The 27,789-nt window shown below is 38.4% G+C and overlaps 2 protein-coding genes across 14 annotated transcripts in view; one reads left to right on the top strand and one right to left on the bottom strand.

Annotated features, from left to right (window-relative positions):
• The window catches only part of ABCB11 (ATP binding cassette subfamily B member 11), a 64,198-nt gene that overhangs the window by 27,871 nt on the left and 8,538 nt on the right, over positions 1-27,789 (bottom strand). For 2 of the 8 annotated variants that reach the window (XM_084523188.1, XM_084523186.1), the window contains 8 exons: positions 13,276-13,372; positions 8,266-8,287; positions 7,819-7,866; positions 7,675-7,723; positions 5,365-5,606; positions 3,623-3,710; positions 2,544-2,677; positions 589-760 (listed from right to left, as the gene is read on the bottom strand). In XM_084523188.1, coding sequence (XP_084379314.1) covers positions 589-760; positions 2,544-2,677; positions 3,623-3,710; positions 5,365-5,606; positions 7,675-7,723; positions 7,819-7,866; positions 8,266-8,287; positions 13,276-13,345 — 825 coding nt within the window. In that variant the 5' untranslated portion in view covers positions 13,346-13,372. Of the gene's footprint in view, positions 1-588; positions 761-2,543; positions 2,678-3,622; positions 3,711-5,364; positions 5,607-7,674; positions 7,724-7,818; positions 7,867-8,265; positions 8,288-8,892; positions 8,977-9,560; positions 9,579-13,275; positions 13,373-17,593; positions 17,742-27,789 lie in introns of those variants that run through there. The other 6 variants (XM_084523191.1, XM_084523189.1, XM_084523187.1 and 3 more) reach the window with 5 other exon arrangements.
• On the top strand, positions 66-27,782 carry DHRS9 (dehydrogenase/reductase 9). 6 transcript variants are annotated; one of them, XM_084523199.1, is made up of 6 exons: positions 1,802-1,838; positions 1,918-2,084; positions 23,632-23,979; positions 24,995-25,253; positions 26,389-26,552; positions 27,393-27,782. In XM_084523199.1, the coding sequence occupies exons 3-6, from the start codon at positions 23,661-23,663 to the stop codon at positions 27,617-27,619; spliced, it is 969 nt and encodes a 322-aa protein (XP_084379325.1). In that variant the 5' UTR covers positions 1,802-1,838; positions 1,918-2,084; positions 23,632-23,660; the 3' UTR covers positions 27,620-27,782. The 6 variants fall into 6 exon arrangements, with proteins under 6 accessions (XP_084379326.1, XP_084379325.1, XP_084379329.1 ...); XM_084523200.1 differs by lacking the exons at positions 1,802-1,838; positions 1,918-2,084 and adding an exon at positions 66-173; XM_084523203.1 differs by lacking the exon at positions 1,918-2,084 and having other exon boundaries at positions 1,816-1,838; positions 23,635-23,979.

Below are 27,789 nucleotides of genomic sequence, written 5' to 3'. Positions count from 1 at the left end.
GAGAATGTGGAGGAGGAGCATGGAGAGGAGGTGGCAAGGCAGACGATCCTGTGATTCCCCTCTTCCTCCTGGTTCCTCTGCACACTGACAGGGAGGTACAGGGTGTGGGTGGAGGAGCAGAACAGGAACAACTGGGAGGACACAGCAGCTGCTGGGAGCTGGGACGGCTTGAGGTAAGTCTGAGCAGTTGTTTTTGAAACGTTTTAAAGATCCAAGTCTGGGTCATATCTAAAAGCCTAGTCATAGAAATTAAGTCCCACATCTATTAACCATCTAAACCTGGTGTGGAGTAATAATCAGATGCTGTAGGCCAGTCTCTGATTTCAGCAACCATAAAATTCATGCACAGGACCCCATGGAAGCTATGCTAACAATCCCATCTTGGAAGCCTGATATATTATTCTGGGAATCAGAATACGCAAAGTGGGAGTGAAGCTCACACACACACCAGTGCTGCTGTGACCAGAATCTGCCTCTCTTGACTTTAAAGGGATGTAACAGCCTCCACTTTCAGCAAGCCTCCTAGCTCTATGACATGACCTTCCCTGCTCATCACACCTGAATGTGGACCTCTCAGAATGCACTTACCAAGCCATAGATGGCTGCTCCAACCCCAATCAGGGGACTGACTGCAATGATAACAAGGGTCAATTTCCATCCACTGACAAATCCCAGGAGGAATCCACACACAAAGGTGGTTAATCTCTGGATGAAGATTGCCACTTGATCAGCAATAGCCTCGTTAATTTTGTTAACATCACTAGGAGGGGAAAAAAATAATAACATGGGTGAGCATATCTATCCTTTGTGTTGCTGTTCTTGGCCACATGGGGGTTACTTTTCTTTCCTTGGAGAGGGCCCTTTCTCACTCCTGTTCTTTCCATCATTACCCATTCCAAAGACCCTGGGCTACAATGAGAAAAGCTGTTACCTTTGCAATGCCAGAAGACACTTATACATGAGTACTACCAAGAAGATACTGTCTTTTCCTAGGAAAAGACATCCCGCAAGCAGTCTCATTCACTACTGTGCTCCAGATGATTCAAAGGAGGGGGCAGAGACATCACAGCTGGAAGCAGCTATTTGATAAAGGAGAACTAGAGTAGCTGATACGGCATTCCTCCCATCAATACAGCGCTAAGTACAGCCTTGCTGAGGGGGTAGGAGGAGGGCTATAACTCTCTTTGTTGTTCCACCTTCCACCACCTCCCAAATCCTCTCTAAACCTTTTCAGTTAGTTTGTTCTTTAAATGAGAGGAAGAGCAGGACAATAGATGAGTGCTATGTTATTGCTGGAAGCACTGGGAAAACATGACAGCTGTATCACATGGGGGAGAGTGGTGCGGTGGTTAACATCATTTGAGCCCTACGCAGCTGCACAGTACATTTGTTCTCACTTATCCACTGCCAATGCAGAAAAAAAAGTCTCAAAGCAAAACACTCATTATACTTCTACCACTCTTGGCTACTATCTCACCCCTGAGATTAGAAGAACTAGGAAGTCTTGGAACAAAAATGAGCAAGCAGCACTGACGTTTAAGTTGCAGATTTGTTAGCTCATCGATGTATTAAGTAAGATTACAGTCTTGTATTGAAAACAGGAGAGTGCTGAGTTGAAGAACAGGTTCATATTTCTTCTTGAGAACGTTTTGCGTTCAGGAAGCTTTATGTGGGCACAAGATAGTATTGTTCTAACAAACAGAGAACTGGGTGTTATTTATTAGAGAAGTACTGTTCAGTTCATCGTTTTTGTCAGAGAAATTCCTCACAGCCAGTTACACTTGGCATTTACTCCTCATAAAAAGAACACCACAGAAAATCATAGACACCACTGGGCGGTGAGTAAAGACAAAAAAATTCCCTTCAACTTCACAAAAACCTTTTGCAATCGTCCCTACTATTATGCAGGCATGACAGAGAACAGAGAGCCATCTAGAGTTGGCATATTCATCTTGCAGCTGCCTTCATCCTGTAAACAGGAACCACTAAGCGAAGAAGCAAGCTTTAAACTCCATTTTTCTCAGAGCTAAATGTTCACTCAGGACAAGAAGGTTGCTCCACCTACCTTGGGTCCTTTTCTAAAGGTAGGTGCTTGTACCTGCTTTAGCAGATTAAGTAAACCTTGTTCTTTTCTTTTAAAAGCTAACAAGAGCAAAGTGTATGTGTAATTTTCTTTTCCCTTACATGAGAGGGGGTTCAAACCGTCATCTCGAGTCTCAGAGGGGCGTGCACTGGCAAATTAGAGACTACTCTGAAAGGACTGGGCACAGAGTAAGAGAATAGAAGGACAGGATGGGGTGACAAATACAAGCAAACAAAATTCACTGACAGAAAATGTATAAAAGGGAAATAGTTGTAGCTTAAGAGTTACAGCACTCAGTTTAAATATGGGGGAGACCATTAGCCTGGTCCCTGCTTCCAGGTACATAGCTCTACTTTATACTAGAAGCGTTTGTCAAATGCCTAGTTATTGGCACTCTGTTGTGCTTGGAAAAGAAGTGTACAAATGTTCTTTCTTGCGTGTTTTTTTCTCAATTACTTACTCAGAAATTCGGGTGTTTAGTTCTCCTACAGATGTGCAGTCAAACCAGCCTATATCCATTCTCATTACTTTCCTGAAATATGCTTTCCTGATTTTCTGTGTCTGACGAGCTGCAGCCATAACCCATAAGCATATCTGGGAAGAGCATAATGTGGTTGATACATTGCAGTAAAAAGTCTTTCTACTCCCAACAAATGGGAAAAGCAATTTGGCTAAAATGGGAAAAAGCAATTTGGCTATTGATAACTTACTATTCAGGTAAAATATATTCTAGCTACACACACACAGTAGTTGCTTTATGCCCCTGATCTTTAAATAATCCAACATTTTTTTAAGCCTCTGGATCGAGCATTTGTCTCAATTTTGACAGACTAGGAGAAAATGCAAGGTTAATTACTTGTGCTGTTACATGAATGCCATAGGAAAAAAAAAGTCCATGTACAGCTGTAAATAATATAGGGATGGCAGCCATTACTCTTCAGCAAAGCCCTCAGTTTTTAGGAAGGAGAATAACAAATGTTTTTTGTGATTATAAAAAGCTTCAAAAGCAGCAGATTCTAGCAGATTCTGCAGGAATTGTCCAAGCTTGTGGCTTACATGTATATCAGTCATAAGGTTTGAACCACTACTATAGAATATGTAGAGTGTGATTCTCCTCCAACACCAATTTTACACTATTTTACACTATTACTTTTATAACATCTCTATATATGAAACACAGTGCTCAACTCAGTTGAGATGCCTACTAGGAATCTGCATGCCCTTTAGCTATTATTTCAGGAGGGCATATGGCTTCCATAGTAACCACACTTGAGCAAATAATTCTTCTGGTGTGAAAGGAACAGCATGCGTTTACCTCACTGGGTAAAACACATCTGTGTACAAAGGTATGCATGCACAAATCCAAGGAGGTATCAGATTGTCAGAGCTAACATATTTCAGCTGATAGGATAAGAACTGAAAGTGTCTGCTCTGCTCAAGCAAGCTGTTGACTAAGCAGTTAAAGGAAACATAGTTATTATAAACTTAATTATTTAGTGACTTAAACCTTGAAATCAAAATAGGGAGCCAAATACTGACTTGGAGGTATCCTAACACAAGTACGGCACAACCAATTCCTGCATAGTAACCTGCAAACTTGGTCATTTCTTGTTCAATGTCCAGCAGCCTAAAAAAAAAAAAAAAAAAAAAAAAAAGTTAATGATACTGTTTAATGTTTCTCACATATTTCTAATCTGCCACTTCTTCAAGCCTAGAGTCAAGTTAGGTGGTAAATCAGCTTGTTTCATTACCAGAAGCATTGTTTCCCAATACTGAGGCTATTGCTAGCAGGGGCTGGTTTGTTTGCTCTCCCTCTGGCACAGGGGTGTGTAGCTGGCGAGTATCAGGAAATTTGACTGCATCCTGGAGCAGCTGTGCGGTGTGCAAGGGCCAGATGAGAAACCCCACTGGACTGCATGCTCAACAGCAGCACACGTAAGATATTTTTTTCTGGGAAGAGCTGCCCAATAAGTTTTCATTAGATGTTGAATTAGCTTATTTTGTACCATTATACAAATAAATATCACTTGAATTTAAACAGTGTTTTACAGAGCAAAATGAAGGAGGTTGAAATAAATTCAAGTATTACTTTCTTGCAAACCTGAAATGATCATCTCTTTCAGCTCAAGTAGTAGTATTAAATTATTCCCAATATCACTGAAGGGCACTGAGTTGCTGGTACTGCACTCAGATTTCTTTGAAACAAACATTTTTTTGTTGGTTATCTAATATTCTTTGAGACTTTTTTTTTTTTTTAAATGTCCTGCAAAGAACAAGCTTTATTCTGTTTCCACCGAATTTGGTATACTCACATTCTAAGCCAAAAGAGAAAACTATGTACCTGACCTGATCTCTTGCAAAACACCATCATGAAAATAACCCAGGTGTCTATCATAAATACCCACTACCATTTTTAATGTTTTAATGTATCCTACCTGATGGCTAGTTAATGCCTGAGAGAAACAGAGGTCTGTAGCAAATCCTGTCACAACTGCCAGCCCCTTATCAGGGGCTGGTTTGGACAGTCTGGATATAATTTGGCCCCGGCCACTTACATTTAAAAATGTGGATCACCTCTCATATGCTCTGAATTTCAGAGACCATTAGACAAGTGAGTTTTAATTTGAATTATCTAATTTACTACCACTCAGAGATTAGAAAACTCTCAGAACGATGCACTGCAAACCAAGTCATAAGAATGGTTACAGGTTCAAATTTGGCTTTGACAGATTTCTATATATGAATGATTCATCTAGACTTCCTTTATTATAACTAATGGGAAGAAACAGGCACTGTTAAAGGGCAGTCCATCAGACCTGCCTTAGACATGTCCCATAAGCTAAAATGAATTGCATTCCAGAAGTGCACTTTTCAATGATTAAAGTTTAGTGAACTTGCTCAGAAGTCATCAGGCACCTATAAGCACCTAAGTCCTAACAAAAATGTCCAGAAGACATTATTACCTAGTAGGTCATCACAGAAAACATCTAAGTCATTTCAGATGCATAGCAGATATATGTTATCAAGAGTTATCAGAGCAATCACCACCAAAGAATATCCTTGCTGACACCTAAAGCTGAATGAACAGTATCCAAGCTGTCTTTCTCTCCCTTTAGCTCTGAAACAGGCCTTTGTAACAAAAACCATGCTCCTTTTATGCCCTATGGATAGAAAATAGAAACTTTAAAAGCTGAGCTTGACCTTCTGTAGCAATACATTGTAGACCATAATAACACAGCCATAATAACACAGTAGAAGAAACAAGCACATGTACTACTTACCCACATCTTATTGTGGTGTTCCTTTCATTCTGATGAACTGTACCATTAATCCACACTATGGTGTTATTTACACATATCTTGCCTGGGTCTTTAAGCTCTTGCATTTCAATGTCATATTCAATAAATGTGTCTGCCATTGCACCAAACACAAGCAACACGCCTGGCTGGGCTGCTCCATGAAGAATAGCACAGAAACTACCAACAGCCATCATTAAAATTTCCATAGGTGAAGAAAATCGAAACTAAAGAGACAGAAAAAAAATATGGTCTCTGCTGAGAGGTAGTCTCCATGTTCCTTGTATACTGATAAATCATTAATCAGGTGGATCAAATACAAAACCATTCTCCTTAAATGTCAGCATTTCTTCAATACAGAAAGAAGACAAATCTCTCTCTCCAATCTAATCTAATTGCACCTGTAATTACAGTCTCATAAATTATGATGAGCTCCCCTTAAGTATTTGACAGCAGAATCCAATCATGTGAATGAATGTATTATCATATAATATTAATAGTGCAATATCATTCCACATTATCATCATTCCAGACAGTAGCTAGAAGATTAAGAATAGTAATTATAATCCATACATATAGTCAGCTGTGCAGATTTCTTGAGGGAGAAAGGGAAAAGGAAGGAAGGAAGGAATGAAGGAAAAAGCCTTAGGGCAATGTGCAAAGCCTCTGAATAGAGCTTGCCAATTTCTCACAAGTCTGGAGTGCTGTGGTAGCAAGCCACCTAAATGTCTCAGAGCAAATTCTCGTAGTTAATATCCTGAAAAGCATTAGCTAAGCCAGTCAACTGTGCACAGGCTCTTAAGCTACGAGAAATATATAGAAACATGATTCGTTATGCAGTAAAAAAAGGATTGCGCTAAGCCCTATTGCCTTACATTTGCCATGGGCCAAGAGCATTGACACATGCAGCTGGTGACTCAGCTAAAATACAGTGATTTAAGTTACCTTGGTCACAACTGTGTGAAGTCTGATCCTCAGGTTGAAGTCGTGTAAATGTATAGACCAAATTGTGCATATATAAAATTACTATCAAACGCTATATATTTTGAAATAAGAGTATGAAGAAGAATTTTAGCCTGTTGAAGAACCTGTCCAGGTTCTGTAGGTGCTATAAAGTGTTGGATAGAAGAAGGTGTGGGAATTTGGAGCACAAATGGAAAAGGGACGTTGGGACAGAAACAAGATAAACGGAAAAACAAGTCAACATACAAGAGAAATAAATGTGGTTTTTTTCTGGGAAAAAAAAAAAAAGAGTGAACTGTAGTACTATCACATTTTTGCAAACTTTATTCATAAGAAAACTAAGAATTCTCTTATTAAAAGAGCCACAAAAAGTACAAAGATATGTGGTATCTAATCTTTCAGCACCTCTGATGCAAAAATATTGTATTTAGCAATTGCACTGCAGGAGTTAAACAGCTGTGCATTAAAGGGTACAGAATTCAAACCCTTCTGCTCAACAAACAAATATACAATGTGGAACAGAGCTTTCTTGGTTTCTGTAGTTTTAAGTCTCTGTACATGCTTAGTTCTGTGTAGGCTAGTTCACAGGGAAGGAAAGACTTGTGATTCCTGCTCCAATTGCCATACAGAAATTGCATTTTGTATTTTTCCACTATTCTCTATCTCTGGGCACATCCACAGTTGTCAGGTGTGGATTGTCTGTTCTCTCAAGCTAAAATTTGCCACATGGATGTAACTGCACTAGCTCAGTACTACAGTCAGGACCTTATTAATTTGGACACATTACAGGCAACATGCAAAAACTACATGCAAAATAGAAATAATAAAAATTGTTGCATGCTGCTGGGTTGCATATCTCTTTTGATGGGTCTCCAAGACCCACCAAATGCACTACCTAAGGCTAGACCTACCACACAGTGTTGAGCATTTCCAAGTTTCTATAGCTACCAAATCTTATGATACCAATACAGTAACTACAAGGGACCTAAATTATCTGCCAAAGATTGCACAGCAAGTTTTTGGCAGAAATAAGATTGAACTGAGGTCACCGAGATCCTTGATGTGTAACTTAACGCTTGTCCCCATATCTACTTGTAGGTTCAAAATAACTTGTGTAATAGACATTTATGACACAGATACTGATACTGAACTACCAAAATGAAGAATAGTTCTATTAAATTCCAATCGATTTTAACGGCAGGATCTCATGCCAAATAATTTAATTCCTTACAAATTTGGCTTATTCACAGCTATTCCCCAAAACAACTGCATACATTATTGTCACTTATTCTACAGAACCATATAGACATCTATATTCATTGATTTTATTACCAGCTGAAAGAAGCCAACACGGACAATTTTTTCTTTCTTTTCTGGTGACCTTCAAGAACAGAAAACATACAATTATAAACTTGTATTTTAGTATTTATTCTGTTCTATATGCAAAGATAGTACACAGAATTGAACTTAACTCACTTTTCACTTTTCTTTTTTTCAGAAGGTTCTTCATAGGCATAGAAATTCCTAGCAAAGAAATGAGATTTTAAAACCATTTCTTCTATTTTCTTCATTAGTTTTCTGAAATTACATTTTGTTTGAGATATTTTGCCTAAAATTACTGAAGAAACAAGCCATTTCAGATTTCTTTGGAGTCAGTAATTTTATGGTACTTTTCAACTTTAGACGGGGACTAGAGTGGAGGTTAGATTAAAATGATCTGAAGGCTTACGCATTGTTTTTATAATCAGCACCTCAAAACATCGGTGTAATAATGGATTCTTTGAGGTCAATTAGAGAAACAATTATCATCCAAATGTTTGGATAGTCCTTATTTTGTGATAAAATGCTTCAATTTGATATGATTACATAAAATTTGTTGAATATTCCTAGAAATATTGATTGTTCCATTTGTGTACGACTTACTCTGATTTCTTGAAGCTGTTACCTGTTGGGGAAGATAAATCCAGAGTTAATAATTATCACTCAAGTACAAAATCTTCTGCAGGCATATGAAAAATAAACCCTGGAATCCCATGGGAACTGTTCCTAAATTATAAAGCATCTTATTTCCACTAACACATCAAGTCAGGGACAAGACTAAAACTCCCCTTAGCCAGGGGAGTTTTAGGTTAGATGTTAGGAAGAACTTCTTTACTGAAAGGGTTGTTAGGCATTGGAACAGGCTGCCCAGGGAAGTGGTGGAGTCACCATCCCTGGAAGTCTTCAAAAGACGTTTAGATGTAGAGCTTAGGGATATGGTTTAGTGGGGACTGTTAGTGTTAGGTCAGAGGTTGGACTCAATGATCCTGAGGTCTCTTCCAACCTAGAAATTCTGTGATTCTGTGAAGAACTGACATGGGTCTAAAAATGCCCTAGCAAGTTAATATCAATATATGCCTGTTTTCTCTTGAAGAAGTAGTGTTAAGTTCTCAGTCCCCCACATGAAAAAATGCGCCAAAAACATTTGCCAAAAGTCAACTCGTTTTCATTGTAAACATTTTTTTCTAGTATTGAGCTAGTTCACTTGGACACTGTCGCACCACGAAATACCTCACAACAGTTCAGTTTGCTGACAGTCCATGTGTGCTCTCTGAAAGGAGGGAGCTGTAGCTCATCATTCTTGCCTTCCAACAACTTAGGGATTGCAGATCCTGCAGAAAAGGGGCAGCTGTGTCACTGGAGAGTAAGAATAGACACTGGTGTCTTTTCTTGGGATATTCTCTGAGGAACTGTAACTTAGAGAAATGGAACTATGCTACCCGATTCAATTGTGCTGTAGTCCCCAGGACAGGTCTGTATTTAGCTTCTTTTCAAGAGATGGCATTAAAGATGTCATACCTAAAGTGCAGCTTGACAGTTACCCCAAAGAAGTGTCATCGTAAGTGCTGAAACATTTGCCATAAGTCTGTTGACATGACAATGCATAAAGAGCATTCTATACGCATACATACGTAGATAGCACAGTTTGGATAACCTAATGGCATATGCACCTCGCTCAAGTTTACCATGTACTTGGCAACTTAGCATCAGACTCAGAACCATGGTATGCTTTTCAACCAGTCACCTTCCTATTTTCACATCTAGTGACAATACATGTATGTAGAGCATGGACTAGTCTGTCTCAAGGAGCATATACAGAGGGACTTTGCCTCACAGCACTCAGAGAGAGTACAAAGAAATCACTGCAACCAAAAATTCTGCCTCAGTCATTTTCTTACCCAATTGAAGGTTTTTGCATTTCCCAAGGCAGCAACATTAGAATTAAGCAGTCCGAGTTCGGGACTGAACGGAACAGCTGATTGCATCTCCTATATGAAGTTAGTAAGATAACTTTATGTGGCTTTAGCTAACACCACTTTTATTCTGCTCTGTTTGTTACCTAGGGATGGTAAAAAGAAAATATATTTTCAATAAAGACATACGTACATCCCATGAATTCCAGAAATTTTCCAGAAGGTTTTATAATTCCAAATTATTAGTACAAAGAATCATCTGGTGTTAGAAAACAACTGGTTGTAAAGGAAAAAGAAACATCTGTTTTCAGTTTGCTGGAGGTTGGCAGCTGGTGACGTCTATAATGATTTGAAAGATTTGAAAAAGGCTAATGGGAGGAAAATTTTAAGGGGAGAACAAAAGAACCTGGTACCTGGTGAAAAAGCACAGCATTCTGAGACATTGATTTAGAGAGCAAAATAAGCACACTCCAAAGGTGAATAAACCTTAATCTATAAATCTGAAGAGGAAAACAAGAGTATAGCAATGCTATTCAAAAGTCCAAGGAACAGAGGTACAGCTGTTGTGGGCCTGCAGTTTCTAAGCAGGAAGAAAAATTGGAATGACATTACCTATGCTTAAATTGAAGGAAAGAAACAGATGAGTAATAGTTCACAATTGTAATTAAAAAAAAACCAAAAAACTAGAAAGACAGGACACAACATGATTTTTATAGTAAAGAAAATAACGTAGGGACAATGAAATAATATATTAACCGTAAAGAAAAAAGCTATAGTAATCTTTATTTTTTTTTTTTAATTACAATTTGAAAAAGCGTAGAATCAAGGAAAAGCTGCAGAACATGGTCAAGAATTTGAGTTTTTACTGCTGTTGTGAGAACACAGAAAAAGGAAGCCTGAGAAAATCTGATACTTGAATCAAATGAAGAAAAATTGTACTCAAAAGGCTCCCAACTAAAGTTGGCTATTAACTATACCTACAGTTGCAGTGTTCAACTTTTAACCCAGAGTGTGATAATTCTTAGTAACATGTACAGAACATGGTTATTGAAAAATACCTCACTGGAAATTAAAGAGTGGAAGAAATCACTCAGCAGAATGCCAGTATCATTTTAAAGCACTGATGCTTGCCTTGGGAAAGGTGCTCTAACAGTTCAGTAAACTGCACACTACATTTAGCAGAAGACAGTTGCATTTCTGAGGAAACTGAGAAACCAGAGACAACACTTAATAGGCCAAAAACTCCTAACTGTAAAAAGGAGAGTGGGTATGATCCCACTAGAAAGTCTTTTGCTAAAGTCCTATAAAGAGTAAAAACAGCAAGTGCAAAAGACAAGCCAGTAGACAAAAAGCAACCTTCCAGCACAGCTAGATAAATACAGTCAATCTGGGAGATCTAAATAAATGGCTGGAACAGACATGAGGTTTTCTGCCCTAAAAAGGCATACCCCTTTACCCTTTTCTGTTCAGTCTTTTCCCCCTCTCAACAAATACTAGTACCCAAAATGTCCCAAGCACTTAAACTGCCTTCAGCTAGCAGCCTCAGTTAAAAGCTTTAAAAAAATAAAATTAAAAATAAAAAAAAAAAAAAAAGAAAAAGGAAAGTAAGTGGGGAGGTCTGCATTGCTTCAGCATGCAGAGAGCTGCTCGTTTCACCAGGATGCAGGGCAGCATGTGCTGGGGTAGTAGTATCCTGGGAAGAGAGCAGACTTTCAGAAATGCTCACGTTGGTTTCTACTTCATTCATGGGGCCAAAGTTGCTGCTGTTGGATTGCAAGTTTTAAAATCAGCCACCCAAACCAGCATTCCAGCTCTGATTTTATCACAAAATCAAAGAATCATTAAGGTTGGAAAAGCCCTCCAAGATCATCTGGTCCAACCATCCCCCACCCACCAATGTTACCCACTAAACCATTTCCTTCAGCACCAGGTCCAACCTTTCCTTAAACACCTTCAGGGACAGTGACTCCACCACCTTCCTGGGCAACCTGTTTCAATGCCTAATGCTGTCTATGAACACGTTCAAGCTATTAGGAGAATCATGTCCTTCGCTATCACCTTATCAGCTCTTACAATAGATTTGAAGTTCCTACCAAAAACAGCACCTTGGCTCTGTTCAACAGGAGGTTATCTATTCCAGGAGAATAATCCCAGCAAAGTGAAAGATACTCGATGAGGATGGTTAAAACCAAAAGAATAGTCTGGCTGGCACAGAGAGACAGAAGGTGGGAACGTAACACCTTCTACACACAAAGCTCTTGTTCATTTCCTAACTTCAAACGCCCCAAAAAATCACATGTACCATCTGCTGAAAGAACAGCTGCTTTTATATTTGCATATGCCAGTCAGTCTCTACAAAGATAAACACAACCAGGGCTCAGTCCAAGACAAAAATGAATACTCCAGATACGTTCAAACTCTACCATTATGCTTACAGTCCCTTAAGACATCCTATTGTGGATGAAGATTTTAAAGTCAGCCACCAAAAACAGCATTCCAGCTTTTATTTTATCATAAAATCAAAGAAACAGTAAGGTTGGAAAAAATCTCCGAGATCATCTTGTCCAACTGACCCCCTACCACCAATATTACGCATTAAACCATGTCTCTAGGTACCACATCCAAACATTCCTTAAACATCCCCCTGCAATCCCATAAAACCCAAGGAAATTCTGAAACAAATATGCCCTGCCACATCTCTGGCTCACATTTACAGCAATGACCTTACAGTGATTATTGCAGAGATTTTCTTAACCATCATAAAATTTTTCAAATGAAATAAAACTCCATAGTCTTTATCATTGTCCAGTTTGATTGCTCCAACAAATCTGATGGAGTCAAAGAAAAAAAAAGAGAACCTAAGACAAAAAAGCACACTCCTCATCTAGCTGTTCTGTTCAGAGCCCACCTAAAAACACCTATTCCTGTGTTGGAGCAAGTGAAACTGGGAATGAAGGTCATTTTTGTAAATCCCAATAATGCCCATCATGTTTAGTACACAGGCTAGTTCATGCATGGCCGGGAGCATTTCGTTAGGTTCTGCAAGAAGGTTTTTAATGAAAGCTTAAATAAATCCAGAGTTAGGCCCCAGCTGGCAAGGATTTTAAAAATACAGACTTAGACGTTTACTTAGGGAACCTGGTGATACTTGAGTGGTGGAATCCTCTTCTGAACCCCTTTTACTCTACGTATGATGCAGGTACAGATGTACATTACATTTTATTGCAATTTATCTTCCATTATGTGCTATTGTTTTGCTTTCTTGTATAGTTCATATTTAATATAAAATTTTAATGCCTCTCAGATCTATCTATCTGTAGATATCACTACAGATTTATACGTTTAATGAAAGCAGCTCTAGAAACCAGGGTAGACAGAACTTTTGACTTTTTTTCCATTTACTTGTACACCAAAGTGCTGAATACAAAAAACTAGGTAGACACTGAATATGTAGGCTGGTAAGTAAAGATCGTCCCCCAGAAAGGATTGTTATACATAGCTTTTACAGAAATGTTGTTTTGCAGACAGTATACCCCACGGGTTCACAGAACAGCAGCAGGTGCTACATAAGAGTGTTATTTATTACAGAGCATTTGCTTTGTATTCTGTTGACTATCCGCTCCACTTAGACCACCCACTACCAGTTTTACATGCTTTATAAAATCTGAAACTGACTGTAGAATAAACTCCTTATATTTACCATCCAAATCAAAAGCATAGTTATCCTCTCCCAATCTCTTGATGCTACGTAGAACAACAGGGTCAGACATGTTGATCAGTTACTCAAATCCAAAGTCCTGAAGAGAAGGGGTGGAGAAAAAAAATAGTATCAGCATATGTTAGCCTTTGAACATACAATAATATTATGTTAAATTCCTGCTTACCTCATCCTTGCCCTCATTTTGCCCTCATCCCAGGGCAATGCCCCCGATTACAGCACAGGTTGTAACAGAATGGACAACCCAGGCACAGTGAAACTAGAATAGAAAAACATCCTGGAGAAGGATCTCCATAGCACCCCAAAGTGCAAATCCTTCAAAAGGCTTCAGTACCTCCTACCTTAAATGGAAGTGGTTCTGACGAGCTTTGCAGCGTACTGCAAACAGCCCTGGTCATATTAAAATTAACTACTGCTTTTATGCAGATGACATCTGTAGATTATAGCCCAAAATGACAGATCCTGCCTCAATTACAAGGGAGCAGTGAGCAGGGCCTGGCCAAGCTGCTAAGTGGCCAGTAGAACCGTAACAGAGAGAACCCTTCTCTTTTCTTGGTTAATTCTAAACATCCAAGGAATAATTTAATTATGCTTGTGTCATTTTGATGGATGTTTATCAAAGATGGAGACCTCCACAAGCAATTGCAGTGCTTCACTATCCTTATTGCTAAAATAAGGTTTTTCCTAATATCTAATCTGAATTTTATATGTCAGAATCTAAGCCCCCTACTTCTTAAGCAATCCACCATGGATATGGAAATAATACTCTTCCAATTTGCAGGTAGGCTGTATACATTTGGAGAATACTAAAAAGTTTCCTTCTTCAGAAGAATAAAGCATTTCATTCCATTTTCCTTTGTTGGCCATACTTCCCAAATCTCTGATAACTCTCACTAGTCTCCTTTAGATTCTAGTAAGTCTTTCTTGAAGTGCTAAGTGTGTAACAGCAGTATAGCACCAGTCTTAACCAACACCGAAAAAAGAAGGATTATTTCACTTTTCACAGATTATACTCCTGTTTATAGAACCCACTGTGACATTCTTTTTTTTTTTTTTTTTCACAAAAGCATCACACTGTTGATTCACATTCAGTTTGTAACCCACAAAACCACTTAATTTTTGCAAACAATTTTCTACAGAGCCAGTTGCTTAACAAACTGTATTTTCACAGTTGATTACTCCTGTCTGCTCTTACCAGATTTTTATAGCACTTTAAATTTTTCAGCCCATTTTTCCTGTTCATTAAGATGATTCTGAATTCTAGTCCTGCTCTTCTGCATATCTGCAGTCTCTCCCATTTTTATGTCATGCTCATATTTAATAAGTATATCATACATTCTGTCACCCATATCATTATCAATATTACTGGATTATACTAGAAGTAAGACAGACCTCTGCAGAACTGCATTCAGTATCTCCCTTAATTTGGGCATTGGTTCATTAATTGCTACTCTATGGATGTTGTTTTTCTTGCCTGGAAGTTTCTGATGAGCAGAGAGGATTTGTTGAGCCACTGGTCAGTAAATTGACCCCTTCACGTTACGTGATCCCCTAGATTGTGAACCAAATTCTTTCTTTAAGTACATGGGTAAAGCCAAATCAGTACTCTAACAGCAAAAAATCTGACGAGGACTACAATAGCCACTGACTAGGTAAAACCACAGGGTTTTTTATTCATTCCCACATACAGTGAAACAATTTATAAACTTAATCATAATTTTTCTGTTCTCTCAGACAGATGGCAAATGGGCCAAAAATGGGCTATGCTATTTCCTTGGTTAAAGTCTCTACCATGTGCACATTCCCAACTACACTTTTTAACAGAGAAAGCATGCAACACCCGCTTCTGACTAGAAAGGAAAGCATCATATACACATCACCCTGTTTCACATGAGGTCTAATCTACAAACCATTAAATTTCAATTCAGCTGAATTTGCATCTGGCATATAGAAGAGGAGTTTTAAGAAGGGCTTAATTTCCAGATAATAAAGTTTTATATTGAAAAACTCAGTTTATATTGAAATAGAAGTAGGTTCCCTTAGTAGCAAGCCTATATTCCTGGTATTTTAACTTCTTCAGTGAAAATACAAAGCTTGATCTGTTTTCTTCATCCTGCCTTTTGCAGTGCCTGATAAATTGAAATAGTTTGAAACAGATCTCCAAAAACTGTTTTCTCAAATTATCCTAAAGTTCCAGAAGTTTCTTAAAAAAAAAAAAAAAAAAAAAAAAAAAAAAAAAAAAAGATTATTAGCTAGCAAAACATTAGCAGTTTTTTAATTGGTCACAATGTCAAGACTTTTTTTTAAGTGTCAATTTAGTTGTGAGGTTCAAGCTAGAGATCTGTAAACAAAGACTCTGCTACATTTACAAAACATAAGTTTAACAGTGAGGAACCCTTCACAGTGAAGTGATTCTAAGGAAAATACAGCTTAAATATGCAACTGATCTTAAGGCTTGACTGTTTTTTTTAACACTAGGTATGTGTTTCTAGGAAGGACATGTTCAAAAAAATAAAAATAAAAAAATAAAGAAAGCCATGAGTGTGAGAAAAATAAGACTGTGATGTTTTTATTATTTACAGATTTCTGGTTCAAATGGTTAAAGTGTCTATGACTGAATTTATGACACACAGAAAATACAAATTTCAACCATTCACTCATGTTTCCTTCTCCAAACAATGATAATTTTACCAGCAATTTGTCCTTTTACAGGAAGCCATCATTTGTTTCCAGTTCTAGTACAAACTGCTTTGCTTGGGATAGCACACAAGTAATGGAACTGCATAGGGAAAGCTGACCTAATAGACAAACAGCTGATTTTACACTGAAGTTAGTGCATTTGGAAATGTTACCTGGATTATGAAAACAAGTGTTCTGCTGGAGTAACGAAATTATATTTCTTCCTCTTCTGCAAACAAAATAAATCTAAACCTTAAGGGTGGTATTTATATGCACATTCTAGCAGCTTTAAAATACTTCATGAATTCACAGCAATTATAAACCTGATTTAAATTAAATTATATACAAGCATAGTACTGATTTTGTCTCCCATCTAGGAAGTGGTTAAAAATACAGTGCATTCCTGCTTCAGAAAGATAAAGAAGTGTCATACTGTAAATTGATGAAGGAGGCAAAAGCTCAGCAAAGCAAAGTCATTCTCTGCCTCATCATCTTTCAGCTATTACTTGACTTTGAAATCATAATATCTATACCTATATACCTATATATCTATTATGAAATCATAATATCTATATTATTTTTTTAGTGGAACACTGTAAAAATCAGTCTGTCCCTTCAGTGCTGTCATCATGCTGAGTAGTCTCACTTCAGTGCTTATTCTGACACTGTATTTTAACATTATGATGTATCTCACAACTCTTTTAAACTTGAATTCTGATGCAGTTTTAAAAAATAGGGGAAAAAAAAGATGAAAGACTAGAGTAGGGATTCTTGTTACAAACATTTGCTAGGGCTAAACTTTCTGGAATTATCTCAATTTTTTTTTTAATTTTTTTAAATGTGACTGCCCAATATTTCAGGAATAAAACATTTTTTGCTCTATTTTCTGAAGTTCAACGCATCAAATACTATCCACATACTATCCTGTCCAGCAGGCATCATTTATTACCTTATATTAATATAGAAGATTAGCAAGATGAATTAGAATACTAAAATAACCTACCTTAGGGTCTAGACGTTTATCTGGGGACCACTTACAACATCTTGAAAAATACAGATGTTGATATCTCCATTAAGAATTACGTAGATAATAGAAATCAGAGATAACTGAAGATTATTAGATAATCTCATCTGCCCCTGAGTATACAGAATAAAAACTAGCAACAGAGAATATATGAGAAACAGCACTGAAGTGAAATTGCATTTTACTCTAGCCAGTAAAGGTATGACCACAGGATTTTTTGATAAACAAAAATGGATAAGGAACTCAAAATCCAGATTTTAAAAAGAGTACTTTGCAAACAGTGATAAATTAATATATGCTGTAGAGGGCATTGAACGCTGGTTGTAAAAAGTTCTATCCCCCCCCCCCCACTTTTTTTGTTTTAATCTATGTTGCTCAGATATTAATGACAGCATACATGCAGAAAGACACTTTGCTTCAAAATATGACCTGAATGTCTTGTTCTTCAAATAGTCCCATTCAAAAAGCACTAACTGTACAGACAAAAATTTAGCATTTGGATTAGATTATTTTGAAGGAAAAATACAGGCACCTTTCAGTTCAGAAAGTTCCATCAGTTATCTCTGAAACATTAAACATGATATATTTGTTACTCACCCGTGGCTGTAAAAAAACACCTATTGTAGAACAAATTGGAAGAATTCTGTTCAATTAGTCAGTGAAGCACCCAACCATTTCCCATTATGTTTTCATTATTCTAACCCATTTGGCAGGACTGAATCTTTAAATTGGGCATTGGCTATTTGCACCTGGGTCAATAACCACACGGTCACACTGGTTACAGTTCAGTGACATCTAATGAAGGGTTTAAATTTGACTAATGTAATCTCACAACATAAAGTCAGGCTACTTGGAAAGCAATTATACATGAAGAGACCAGACAGTTCTCTGGGAAAAAAAAAAAAAAAAAAAAAAAAAAAAAAAACGTTCACAATGAATGTATTGGAAGAGATTATTACTGCATTATTTATCACTATTAGTATAGAATTACTTTATTACCCATGTAATAAAGTGTAAACTACTTTCCTTGCTGTAGGTGTAAACTACTGTCCTTGCTGTAGGCAGCAACATCAGCTGAATAGTACAAAAGTTGGTTTGGAGGTTATGCTAAGTTCAGATTGAGAACTTGCTCAGAATCCCGGTTTTCTAACACATAGCTTGCCTGTTTCCAGGACATATACATTTTTAGTATTCTTCCTTTAAAAGATGAACATTTAAAAGCAAGGAAACTACTGAGCCGTAGTGAGCTCTCACTGGAAATGAGCCCACTGTGGACTTTTTAATAAGGGACAATGTCGCGGCCCCAGCCAACATCACCTGCAGGGTTTACAGGTAAATGGCAAACTTGGTTTAGTTCCCCTTTGAAATCAGTTCTCACTACAGAGAGCCTTGGCTGACAAAACGACATGGAAAGATATTACCTTTATCTTAGTGACTGTTGGCTCCCCTTAGTTCTGTACTCTCAAACTTTCCATGAAAGGTCCTCATGCACATAAATGCATCAGAATCAAACTTAGCTCACCTGAGCTGTTTCCCTTTTTGAGCATCATTCCAGTGCACACAACAACAGCATTACCAGACCCAAACCTGGTGTCATCTCCCATTTTCATAACAAAAAGTCATCTACATCTCTACTAAAGTACACAGCATAGCCTTGAGAATAACACTAAGATAATACTACGGTACTAATTATCTTGTCCACCACATATCAGAGCCATAGAGAAAAATAGTTACTTGCAGTGCAGGATACAGGAGTGGAAAAGGTGGAAGAAAACATAGCAAGGTGAAGAAAATACAGTACTCAGTTTTGGTCCCACTGCCACACAATCACCTTCCTGTTTTACAACTTCTAGAGGAAAAATTGCCAAATGCACCTCATCTTCTCAAGCTTTCTTGCACTTTGTCTCCTTCCAGTGTCCTGGGAAGGGAAAACTCAAGCTCAAGTTTCTATTGCTAGATTCAGCCCTAGAGACCTTTCAATTAAAGAAGAATTAGTCACTGAATTAAAAAACTAGAGAGCAGGACTTCAGTAAATCCAGGAGACTGAGAACAGATGCTCCCACCTATTTTGGTAGGAAACACATACAACATCTCTGAGCCGAAATAGATGATAGATATTAGTTACTTCATGAAACATGAGCAATACCATCAGAATAATTCCCCTCAGTCACAGTCTGAGTTGAGGGGAAACCGTTTTCCTTACAGCTTGCATCATTTTAATACCTCTTTGCACAGGAAGAAAAATATCAAAATTCATTGAGCCAAATGAAGTTAAATAATTGCTTTTTCCCTGAATTTTAGGGCTGTTTAGGCCAGTATATTGTCAGAGTTATCCTCTCTTTTGTGGATTTTTTTCCAACAGTTTGCAGGAACAAGTGAATAAAAATGAATCTTAGATATTCCTGGACAGATCATTTCTCAGTAAGAAATGAAAATCCATGTGCTATTTTGGCAGAGTACTCCTCTGCTCCAAGCTGCAGTCTACAACCCATTGATCTTTATTGCAGTATTGAACAAAGGTAGTAGCAGCAACCACACAAATGCTTCCAAAGCTTCCGCAAAATACCCAGAAATTTAGCTCTGTATGCTGACAGCTATGGAGGAGCAGGTGGTTACATTTTTCTACCAGGTAAACAGATTCAGTCTGTCACTGCAGGCTAAGGTTCCAGATGATCAGCTTATTTCAGTGTTTTGTGCTGAAGTCTGTATGCAAGAACAGCAGTCTGGACTAGCCTGCTGGACAGAAGGCATTGAGCAGACAGCTCTCGCGCTTCATTAATTTATTTCGTAGCCATTCATAGCCAAATTAATTTTTGCAGCTAATGTACAGTGATCCCAGAGCTGAGGAGCCAAAAACTGGATGACTTTGACTTGAGTATAATTGCTATCTTAACTGTGCCACATACACTGATAGCACTTCAAATTGCAAGAATTTTAAAGCAAATCTCAATATCATAGTACACTTCTGCTTCCACATTATGCTTTATCTGTATGCCCTTTGAAAAACAAAGCAAACCGATTTGTTGGCATCTTTATTTTTCCAGGTCTTTGAAATTATATTTGTTGTTTTGCTCTACGTGTTATCATCATTTTTACACCTAAATAATATGAAGTTGAAGTAAAATGAATACTGAATAAAGCTAGTTGAATCTATTTTCTTGTACCCTGGTTTTTAAATAAGCAACATTTTAATTAAAGTACATGCAGTTTACAGCTTGAATTACTAGGCACCTGACTTCCACATCCATTCTTGGAGTAGTCATTGCATACTACTTATCAATTTTGTCTGAAAAAAAAAAAAACTATCACAGTAATAAATATATTTAGAGGACACAAATAAAAAAATCAGGCTGGAAGAAAACAGAGTCCCTTCTCTGGAACTCTGATCAGGGCAAAGACTGGAAGAGTGAGAAGCTGCAGGAACTGTCAGTATAAGCATACAGTTGGTCAGATTGGCAGGTACCCCCATGCTGTCTCTTCATTCTTTCCTTGGCACCGCAGCAATTACACAAACATGACTTAGTATTCACCTTGTACAAGGCAAAGTGAATTTTACATGGAGCTTACTGTTCTGAGTTTTACACTATTGAAAAGGAAATTATGTTAATCCCACGAGGTGCTTATGTACGTTACCTCTTTCAACTTAGCACAAATTTTGAAAAAGTTACTGCCATTTCTAAGTACCTTTAGCAAGTATTCTACACAAAGGAAAAACCTCCTTTTTGCACCTAAGGGAAGAGCAAGTCTTCCTCTTTTGATGCCTGCTTTTATGGTTTTAGCTGCAAGCAAAGAATTGTTTGCTGGTAAGAAGTCAACGTTCCTATTTTGCAACCAGACTACATTTCTTCACTGAAACAGCAAATAGTTGATACTTCCCTTACAGTGAAATAAGGAAAGTACCTCTGGGCACAATAGGGATGTTTGTGTAAAGGTGATCTTCTCTTGCTATGGAAAGTATGAAGTCCAAGTGGGTAATTGCCAGGCGTGGATACCTTTGGGTGGGAGGCTAGCACACAGAACGAAACAAACATTTCTCCTCCCATGGTCTAAGTCTGCTCAATGTCACCAAGTCATAACACATTTAGTTCTTGGCCACAAAAATATGCTATCCTGAAACTGCAAAACAATGTCTAGAGCTGTTCCAGCAAGTAGGTTGGGAGATACGGGGTGAGGGAATTACCTCTGGTTACTTGCCCTGTTTCTATAGCTAGCTTCTCACCATCTGCTTTTGAAACATACTAACATACTAGAAGCAGGATATGCCACTCATTCACCCCCTTGATCTGACTAAAGTTTGTATGTATTTTTTCTCGTTTGTATGTATTTTTTCTCGTTTGTATTTTTTATCGTCCCCCTGTACTCAGCTCTGGTGAGGCCGCACCTCAAGTACTGTGTTCAGTTTTGGGCCCCTCGCTACAAGAAGGACATCGAGGTGATTGAGCGGGTGCAGAGAAGGGCGATGAAGCTGGTGAGGGGCCTGGAGAACAAGTCCTACGAGGAGCGGCTGAGGGAGCTGGGCTTGTTCAGCCTGGAGAAGAGGAGGCTCAGGGGCGACCTTATCGCTCTCTATAGGTACCTCAAGGGAGGCTGTAGCGAGGTGGGGGTTGGTCTGTTCTCCCACGTGCCTGGTGACAGGACGAGGGGGAATGGGCTTAAGCTGAGCCAGGGGAGTTTTAGGTTAGATGTTAGGAAGAACTTCTTTACTGAAAGGGTTGTGAGGCACTGGAACAGGCTGCCCAGGGAAGTGGTGGAGTCACCATCCCTGGAAGTCTTCCACAGACATTTAGATGTAGAGCTTAGGGATATGATTTAGTGGGGACTGTTAGTGTTAGGTCAGAGGTTGGACTCGATGATCTTGAGGTCTCTTCCAACCTAGAAATTCTGTGATTCTGTGTGATTCTGTGATTCTCCATTCCAAACTGTTGTGCAAATAAAAACATCAGACAGGAAAAAAAAAATGTAATTTTTGTCAAAACAGTGATTCAATGTGTTGAAATAAAAATAAAAACTTTCATAAAGACCTCTCTGAGAGTGCCTCTCCCCTCCTACTCCCCCCGCATCCAGGCTCCTTGGTTACCTCAGCGGTTCTTGTCAAGATGGCGCCTCCTCATGGGCCTGTCTGGCCTGCGTGCCTCAGCTCTCCCAAACACTTCTCCAAAATGCCTTCAGGGCTTCTGACCCAGGGCCTCTCATTACCCCCCCCCCCCCCCCCACCCCCTGAAACTAGAAAAATATATATAATTTTTATTGATTAGCCTTCTGATTTTGTTCTTCTTTGGTTTGTGGCCTCTATAAAAAATTAGATCTTTACACTGCCATATCCTGCAACTGAGGGCAGGTGCAGCACCTTTCGGTCTCCCTTGCAGGCTGGAGTTGGAAACAAAGTACTCTGACTGAAAACCTTGCAATTTCAGCACTTCAGTATTTTAATATGAAGTCCCACCAGCCCACTGACTAACAACCACAGGGACCAGAAGTTAACCATCTACCACACTGTCCAAATCCCATGTCTGTAGACATGCCTGTTCCTGTAGCAAAAACAGGCCTCGATGAGCCTTTTCTTCCACCAGCTTTACTAATTCGGCTTTTATTTTTATTTACTAACCTAATTAAAGATTAAACCCATACTATGTTTTCCTTATGTTAACCTACTTGTTATTTAGTTAACATCTTCACAGCTGCATCAGAACCGCGTCCCCTGCTCCAGCAGTCTCTTCCCCTGCACTCCCGGTTTGCCGCCCAGGCCTTCCCGCAGGAGCTGAGGCATCGTGAGGCCTCAGGTCTGCCTCATGCTCTGGGAGCCAGCCTATGCCTGCCACCAAGCTGTAGCAAATAGGGTGGGTGCAGGCAAGAAAGGTAGAGTGGTAATTTTAATGCTGCCATAGGAGAAGGGAAACTATTCCCTCTGCTTGGTCTGCAATGCTTGCATATGCAGAGAAAAGTTTCCTTGTCTTAACAAAGCAACCATGAAACACCACATGGGGTGGGCAGCTGCCTAATTACTTCATCACACTTTCTTCTATACTGATGCTGCAGAGGAAGTTAAGCAACAAAAACTAGCATCTCTGCATTGCAGTTTTTGCAATACCAGTCAGCACAAGAAGCTATCATTCACCAGCATACCGATTTATGTAGAGAAGCACCATGAGCAGCCACAGTACTTGCAATAAAAATAATGTAGTATTATAAAACTATTAAAATTGTTAGTAAATTATAAATTAAAATTATATAAAATATATACCTTAATTTAAAAATTACACAACAAAAACTTGACATGTCAGAACAGAAAGCAGCTCTTATGTGCAGAAAATAACAGTGGTATTCCTGTTCCTATATAGGGGACTAAAAACATGACAGGTGTTTGCAATTTCTTTTTAAATTAAGTTTTGCCAAAAGAAAATTTGGTTATAGTACATGCAACTTCACTGCATCTTGCTCTGCAGAGATGGGTTGTCTATAAGTAACAGTTGTAAAGATCTGCACACTGTTACATGTATTTCAAATTATTTTCTTAGCCAATTGCATTAGGTATCTCCTGGAAACCTTTTTCCATAAACATTCATAAAGACATGTAACTTGGGGAAAAAACAACCAACTATACCTTAATAACTAGCAACTTTTGTTTTTCATTTCAGAAGAACGTGTCCAAACAACTTCAGTAAAAATGCTTTTCTACATAGTACTCTTCCTTGGCATCATCTCTCTGTGGTGGCATTGGAGGGCAAGAGACAGGATGAAGGTTACAAATCTCAATGGCAAATATATATTCATCACTGGATGTGACACAGGCTTTGGGAATATGGCAGCAAAGACTTTTGATAAAAAGGGATTCCGTGTTTTTGCCAGCTGCCTAACTGAAACAGGTGCCAAGGAGCTAAAAGCTGAGACCTCTAACCAACTTCAGACAGTGCTGCTGGACGTGAGAGATTCAGACAGTATTAAGAAAGTGGCTGCATGGATCAAAGCTGAAGTTCAGTCAGAAGGTAAGTGCCAAGATATCTGCCTTCCAAAATTAAAAATAAATTAATAATAATAACAATTGCAATAAAGTTTCCCCCAAAACACCATGCTATGTTCACAGTTTACTCTAATTGACACTTGACAAGTGTGTATGGATGTCTTACTGCCTTCCAGAAACATGGAAGGAGATCTCACTAGAGGCAGGGTTTATACATCTGCTTAGTGGTTAGTGACAGCTAAGTATCTGTGAATGCTTCCTCAAGAAGTCAGATTTATTGACATATCATTATAAGAACGGAAATCCAGTTCCTGGAACCTTCATCTAGATGCTTACACTCGCATGCACTTCTGGATTTAGGTATGAGTGCTCAGCAACTCCTGTGCTATGTTACAAGGCTAGGGAAAAAACGAAAGAAATTTCTGCTTAACAAGCTTAAAGAATACTTACTTTAAAATGTGAAAATTTTTAATACATGACTTCTAAGCACTCACTCTAAGATAGCAAAAAATATATGTTCTTGAAAACTATAGGGAATAGATGTAACTACTCTGAAATACTGCTTTGCAGGCCACACACACAAAAAAAAAATCCTGTTTTTTTTGACCCAATAAGTCATGCAAGACAAATTGCTGCTCCTATTACCAATGCTAATTGATTTCAGTTGGACTAGTATAGTAGGGTTTACAAAGGCACAAGATTCACGGGCTGGATTCTACTAACTTTGAGCCTTAAATCAGGTCTATTATGATGTGCCATAGTACCGATTATACTTAAGGTTGAAGTCCAATCTCCATGTTACCCTTCCTCTTTTCATAAAAATGCTTATAAATCATTCAGATTGCTTTTATTTAAAACTGTGCTTGGTTTCCAGCAAAAAGTGATCTTGTTCCCCATGAAAAGCTATGAGTAAGGCCAAACCAGATTTGTTGTCCTTTTGACCCATCACTGACTTGCTGTGAAGTCTCACCCAGTTCAATTATTCTACCACATACAGCAAAAATTTGCTTCCTAATGTTCTTTTTTTTTTTTCCTTGCAGGTCTCTGGGGACTTATTAATAATGCTGGAATTATGGGGCCATCCGCTCCTACAGACTGGTTGGATATTGAACACTTTAGAGAACCAATTGAAGTTAATTTAATTGGACTCATAAATGTTACAATAAATATGCTTCCCTTGATAAAACAAGCAAAGGGAAGGATAGTAAACGTATCCAGTGTTGGAGGTCGCCTAGCCTTCAGTAGTGGAGGTTATTGCCCTTCAAAGTTTGGGGTAGAAGGATTTAATGACAGCTTAAGGTATAACATACTGTGAGGAAAGACTGCTCTTTGTTTCCTAGGCTAACAGACTAACTGAAAATCAGCACATGCAGAACAGAAGCTGATCTACAAGCCTGGCACTTGATATAAAACTGAAAAATACTAGACACTTTGGGATAATTCTTTTTAAAAGCGCCTTTTCTCAGCATATATTATGTCACTTTTGAAGCCTGGGATACAAAGCCGGTTTGGCACATACGGTGTGCTGAGGTGGTACTGTGGTGTAGTTGGTACTCTTGAATATTCATAACTAACTTACCTCAGTGTGCACAGGGGCCTTATTATAGAGAAGGTTTGACTCAAAGGAACTGAGATGTCTCTGCAGTATGAACCTCATTCTCCTGTTTAAAAGTGCAACTGGAAACTGCCAACAGCAGCCCATCCAGAGGGAAGGAAAAACATACAAACAAACAAAAAACCACAAGCACCACCACCACCAAAACCACATACAATGAGTTTTTGCACGATATTAATTTCTGTCTAAGCTTTGTTCTCCAAAGTGTCTTCTCTTAACAATACGAATCATTAGAGAGATCTAGAGAATATAACACACTAATTCTGGAGACCACTATGGCTTCTTCATGTAAAACAAAGAACAATTTGTGTGCCTAAATATATAGGGCCATTTTAGATACCAGGAGGTATCCATGACACTTGCACAGGGCTGACAGATAGGAGACATGACCAAAAGGATGTGTACCAATCTAGAGCATCAGATGGAGGTTAAGAAGGACTCACTAAGACATGTGAAACGTCTCTAGATACTTACGTTTAGGCAGCCAGACAGTCTTACAGGCAAGTCAGATAACTAATGAGCAACTGCAAGGTGAAATAGGGTGTGAAATACAATATGCTAGCTACTGCACAGTCACTGCCTATATATGTTCACACTCTGTTAAACAGGTAAGATAGTTCATCCCTATTTCATTTTGAGATAACAGGTTCAAAGTTCACAACTGTGCGTGCCTCACAGTATTTGTGTGCTGGTGTGCCATGTAAAACCAGAAATAAAAGTATTAGTACAGAAAAAAATATACAAAAATATTTAAAAAAATAATCCCACAATATTAATAAGAATGTCTAATGAGATTAAATTGTTGCATTGTCTTTGCAGGAGAGATATGAAAGCTTTTGGAGTTAATGTTTCTTGCATTCAGCCTGGACTGTTCAAAACACCATTATCCAGTCCAGTAAAGATTCTGAAAGAGAAGGAGATTATTTGGAATCAGCTTCCTCCCAGCACTAAAAAGCAGTATGGAGAGGAGTATTTTCAGAAAGGTGAGGCCATTTGAATAAAAAGAATCGATGTATTTCTTGCTGAGAAAGCCTTGCAAAAGGGCATTATATCTTCTAATCATTTTGACTTTTTGAAGAGACTACATGGGAAAAGTTACTCTTCAAATGCCTCTGCATCACAATATGGTTATCCACACAAAAAACCCGTTCAGGGAAACTTTATTCAAATCTCAGTTAAAGATTAATTATTTGTGTTGGAGTGTAGCTGTTGAGCAAACTCCCAAACAGAAAAACATTTATCTGATGATGTAAACAACCAATGTGCTTGCTGTGTTTTTCTGTCATTATTATTTATTTATTCAGTAATCAAATAGGGATAAATTCCCTTTGCTTCTGCTAACCCCAGTGGTGAGGAAGCCATTCAGGAATTGCCTGACAGAGACTACTTGCTTAAGCCTGCTTCAACAGAAACTGTTTGTCTTGGGCTTTCTTGCCCATCAAGTTTCTTCTTTACAACTGCATTTCACAGCTTTCTGCAAAGCAATTTCCTTACTAAGAGAGACTCATTTACAAGCACCACAGCATTTGTTTCCCTTGGCCTTTTTCACAGTTAGGTTTATTCTGAGCTACTGTCACTGCAATACAAACCCAGTTGTGCCATGACTATGCCATAGTAAAGGGTAACTAGGCTAGCTCAGGAGTAAACTATATCACAACATCATTATGGATGGGGTACTTGGTCCCCAGAAACTGCTATGAATTCTTCTGTAGGGAGAAACAACAAATACCAGTTCCTTAGTGAAACTGCACAGATCAGTGTTGGATGAAGAGTTAAAAGTCACTTTTCCTGTCACTGAACAGTCTTTTATTTGAGTTTTACAGATGCAGCAAAGAAAGAAAAACTGACCAAGATCTGCCTTAACAAGGACATTTCCCTCGTTGTTGAGTGCATGGAGCATGCCCTAACAAGCCTCTATCCACGCGCCCATTACATCATTGGGCAGGATGCGAAGTGGTTTTGGACTCCCCTTTCAAAAATGCCAGCAGCTGTACAAGACTTTTTACTCCTGAGAAACAGAGCAAAGCCTGCAGCTTCCCACGCAAACTAAATCTTTGCCAATATATTCTTCATTGCAGACAAGGCCGATTCTGTAAGATTTGTCCTTTACATCAACATGATACAAACCATACCTGAAATACACCCTCATGCCCTATGAATGTAAGAAATACATCTATTTCTCCAGTATCTGCTACTATTAAAAAACAAAAATAAAAAAAC

Source organism: Aythya ferina, assembly GCF_964211825.1.
Source record: "Aythya ferina genome assembly, chromosome: 6".
Classification (NCBI taxonomy): domain Eukaryota; kingdom Metazoa; phylum Chordata; class Aves; order Anseriformes; family Anatidae; genus Aythya; species Aythya ferina.
This window is presented reverse-complemented; position numbering and strand designations above follow the sequence as displayed.

Excerpts from the sequence above, each read along its gene's own strand:
- DHRS9 (XM_084523200.1), top strand. The coding sequence starts at position 23,661 with ATGCTTTTCTACATAGTACTCTTCCTTGGCATCATCTCTCTGTGGTGG. Across the intron at positions 25,254-26,388 it reads GGATTTAATGACAGCTTAAG|GAGAGATATGAAAGCTTTTG; the intron begins GTATAACATACT and ends TTGTCTTTGCAG. Across the intron at positions 26,553-27,392 it reads AGAGGAGTATTTTCAGAAAG|ATGCAGCAAAGAAAGAAAAA; the intron begins GTGAGGCCATTT and ends TGAGTTTTACAG.